Source organism: Procambarus clarkii, chromosome 75 (genome assembly GCF_040958095.1).
Source record: "Procambarus clarkii isolate CNS0578487 chromosome 75, FALCON_Pclarkii_2.0, whole genome shotgun sequence".
In the NCBI taxonomy this organism is placed as follows: Eukaryota; Metazoa; Arthropoda; class Malacostraca; order Decapoda; family Cambaridae; genus Procambarus; species Procambarus clarkii.
Window position 1 is genome coordinate 11379363 of NC_091224.1, and position 2055 is coordinate 11381417.

At 49.0% G+C, this 2055-nt stretch overlaps 1 protein-coding gene across 1 annotated transcript; it reads right to left on the bottom strand.

Annotated features, from left to right (window-relative positions):
* Positions 1–512: 512 nt before the first annotated feature.
* On the bottom strand, positions 513–1520 carry LOC123771791 (salivary glue protein Sgs-3-like). Its single transcript, XM_045764521.2, has 2 exons — positions 1428–1520; positions 513–827 (listed from the first exon to the last, which is right to left on the bottom strand). Exons 1-2 carry the CDS (start codon positions 1518–1520, stop codon positions 513–515), a joined length of 408 nt encoding a protein of 135 aa, XP_045620477.2.
* Between the last annotated feature and the right edge of the window lie 535 nt (positions 1521–2055).

Genomic DNA, 2055 nt, shown 5'->3' on the forward strand with positions numbered 1-2055 from the left:
GTGTGCACAAGTGTTGTGAGCCACAAGTGTTGTGTGCCACAAGTGTTGTGTGCCACAAGTGTTGTGTGCCACAAGTGTTGTGAGCCACAAGTGTTGTGAGCCACAAGTGTTGTGTGCCACAAGTGTTGTGTTCCACAAGTGTTGTGAGCCACAAGTGTTGTGTGCCACAAGTGTTGTGTGCCACAAGTGGCCACAAGTGTTGTGAGCCACAAGTGTTGTGAGCCACAAGTGTTGTGAGCCACAAGTGTTGTGTGCCACAAGTGTTGTGTGCCACAAGTGTTGTGAGCCACAAGTGTTGTGAGCCACAAGTGTTGTGTGCCACAAGTGTTGTGTGCCACAAGTGTTGTGAGCCACAAGTGTTGTGTGCCAAAAGTGTTTTAAAAGATTAGCCAAGAACTGAATATGCAGGGAGGTTGGCACGCCTCCATATGTTATGCTGTTTACGAAGGCTGTTATGCCTTCCCCGATTGAGAGTTAGTTGTAGGTGAGGTCTGGGTGTCCGTAGGTCTGGCCTAGGTGTCTGTTGGTTTGGTCTGGGTGTCAGTAGGTCTGGTCTCGGTGTCTGTAGGTCTGGTCTGGGTGTCCGTAGGTCTGGTCTGAGTGTCCGTAGGTCTGGTCTGAGTGTCAGTAGGTCTGGTCTCGGTGTCTGTAGGTCTGGTCTGGGTGTCCGTAGGTCTGGTCTGAGTGTCCGTAGGTCTGGTCTGAGTGTCCGTAAGTCTGGTCTGGATGTCCGTAGATCTGGTCTCGGTGTCCGTAGGTCTGGTCTGGGTGTCCGTTGATCTGGTCTTGGTGTCCGTTGATCTGGTCTGGGTGTCCGTAGGTCTGGTCTGTGTTATGCAAAAAGGCTGTAATGCCGTGAGTGTTCATCATGAGTGATCATCTGTGTTGTGATTGTAAGTCCTCGCAAACCTAACATGGGGCAGCAGGTCGGGTTGCAGGAGCACGTGCAGGGCTCTGTCGGCGCTGCTTACGGGTTACAGCATGTGCTTGGTTATGGGCGGGAGGAGCAGGGCTATAGCGGTTAGCTGGGTTATTACAGCAGTGTCATGACCAGGCAGCTGGTGGAAGGTGCAGAACGGTGCACGAGCGGCTTGGCATTTTGACATGTCGTGGCCAGATCTATGGTGAAATGTGCAATGTAGACGGTTGTAATAGTTAATATGGCCTGCATTGTTATGTCTGGCATGCGGTTGATAACGAGTGTTGTTTGAGGTGCATTCTGCCTTACAGTGGCCTGGTTTACCACTGTTAAAGCATTCTGGCGTTCGCGGGCGTGGAGGATACTGAGGAGAATTAGTCCTGGAGTATGAGCTTGGGCCATATGAGGGGGTAGAGGAGACCAAGCATGAGTCTGAACGTTACTAGGGAAAGAACGCATAACAAAGTTCACAGGGTTATGGGTTCTTTAGCCTCTCGTTGGAATCTACCATTTCATCCATTAATTCCCAAATAGTGTTGCTTGGACCAAAGTCCTTAGTTTCTATGTCCTTCAGTATGGCCTCGGGGGCATGACGCTGCATGGCACTAAACGTCAGTGGTCTACACACATTGTCCTTGGTGAGGCTTCCCAGTGCTTCTCATACTGAACCCGTCAAAGCTGACTTCAGTGAGCTATGTAGCTTATCTAGACGTCTTCTGAAAGCGTTACGTATTTCATCAGGACGCATTACTGCATTAGCTATTTGGTGAGCAATGCCAAAGGAATCATGATCGACAGCTGAGGATTATCTCTTATGATAGAATTGTTTAAAGTCGTCCCACTTCACAATTTTCTTTAAGTCATATGATTCTGCTACGCGATATGCATCTACGGTTTTATAGTTAAGAGTGGACGTCGCCATATTGATATAGTCTGCATCTGTGACAGCAGTCCCCTTGTCCCTTACTGTAGCTTTTACACTAGAGAACCAAGATTCCAGGAGGATTGGATCCTTTCCACTGAATGGGTGAATGTCAACAGACTGGGTAAAAACCGTTACAGTGAAAGAAAGATGCGAATGGCGGAATAAGTGAAGGGAGGGGTGGTGTTAAGGACAAGGTGATTGGAGAAGATGA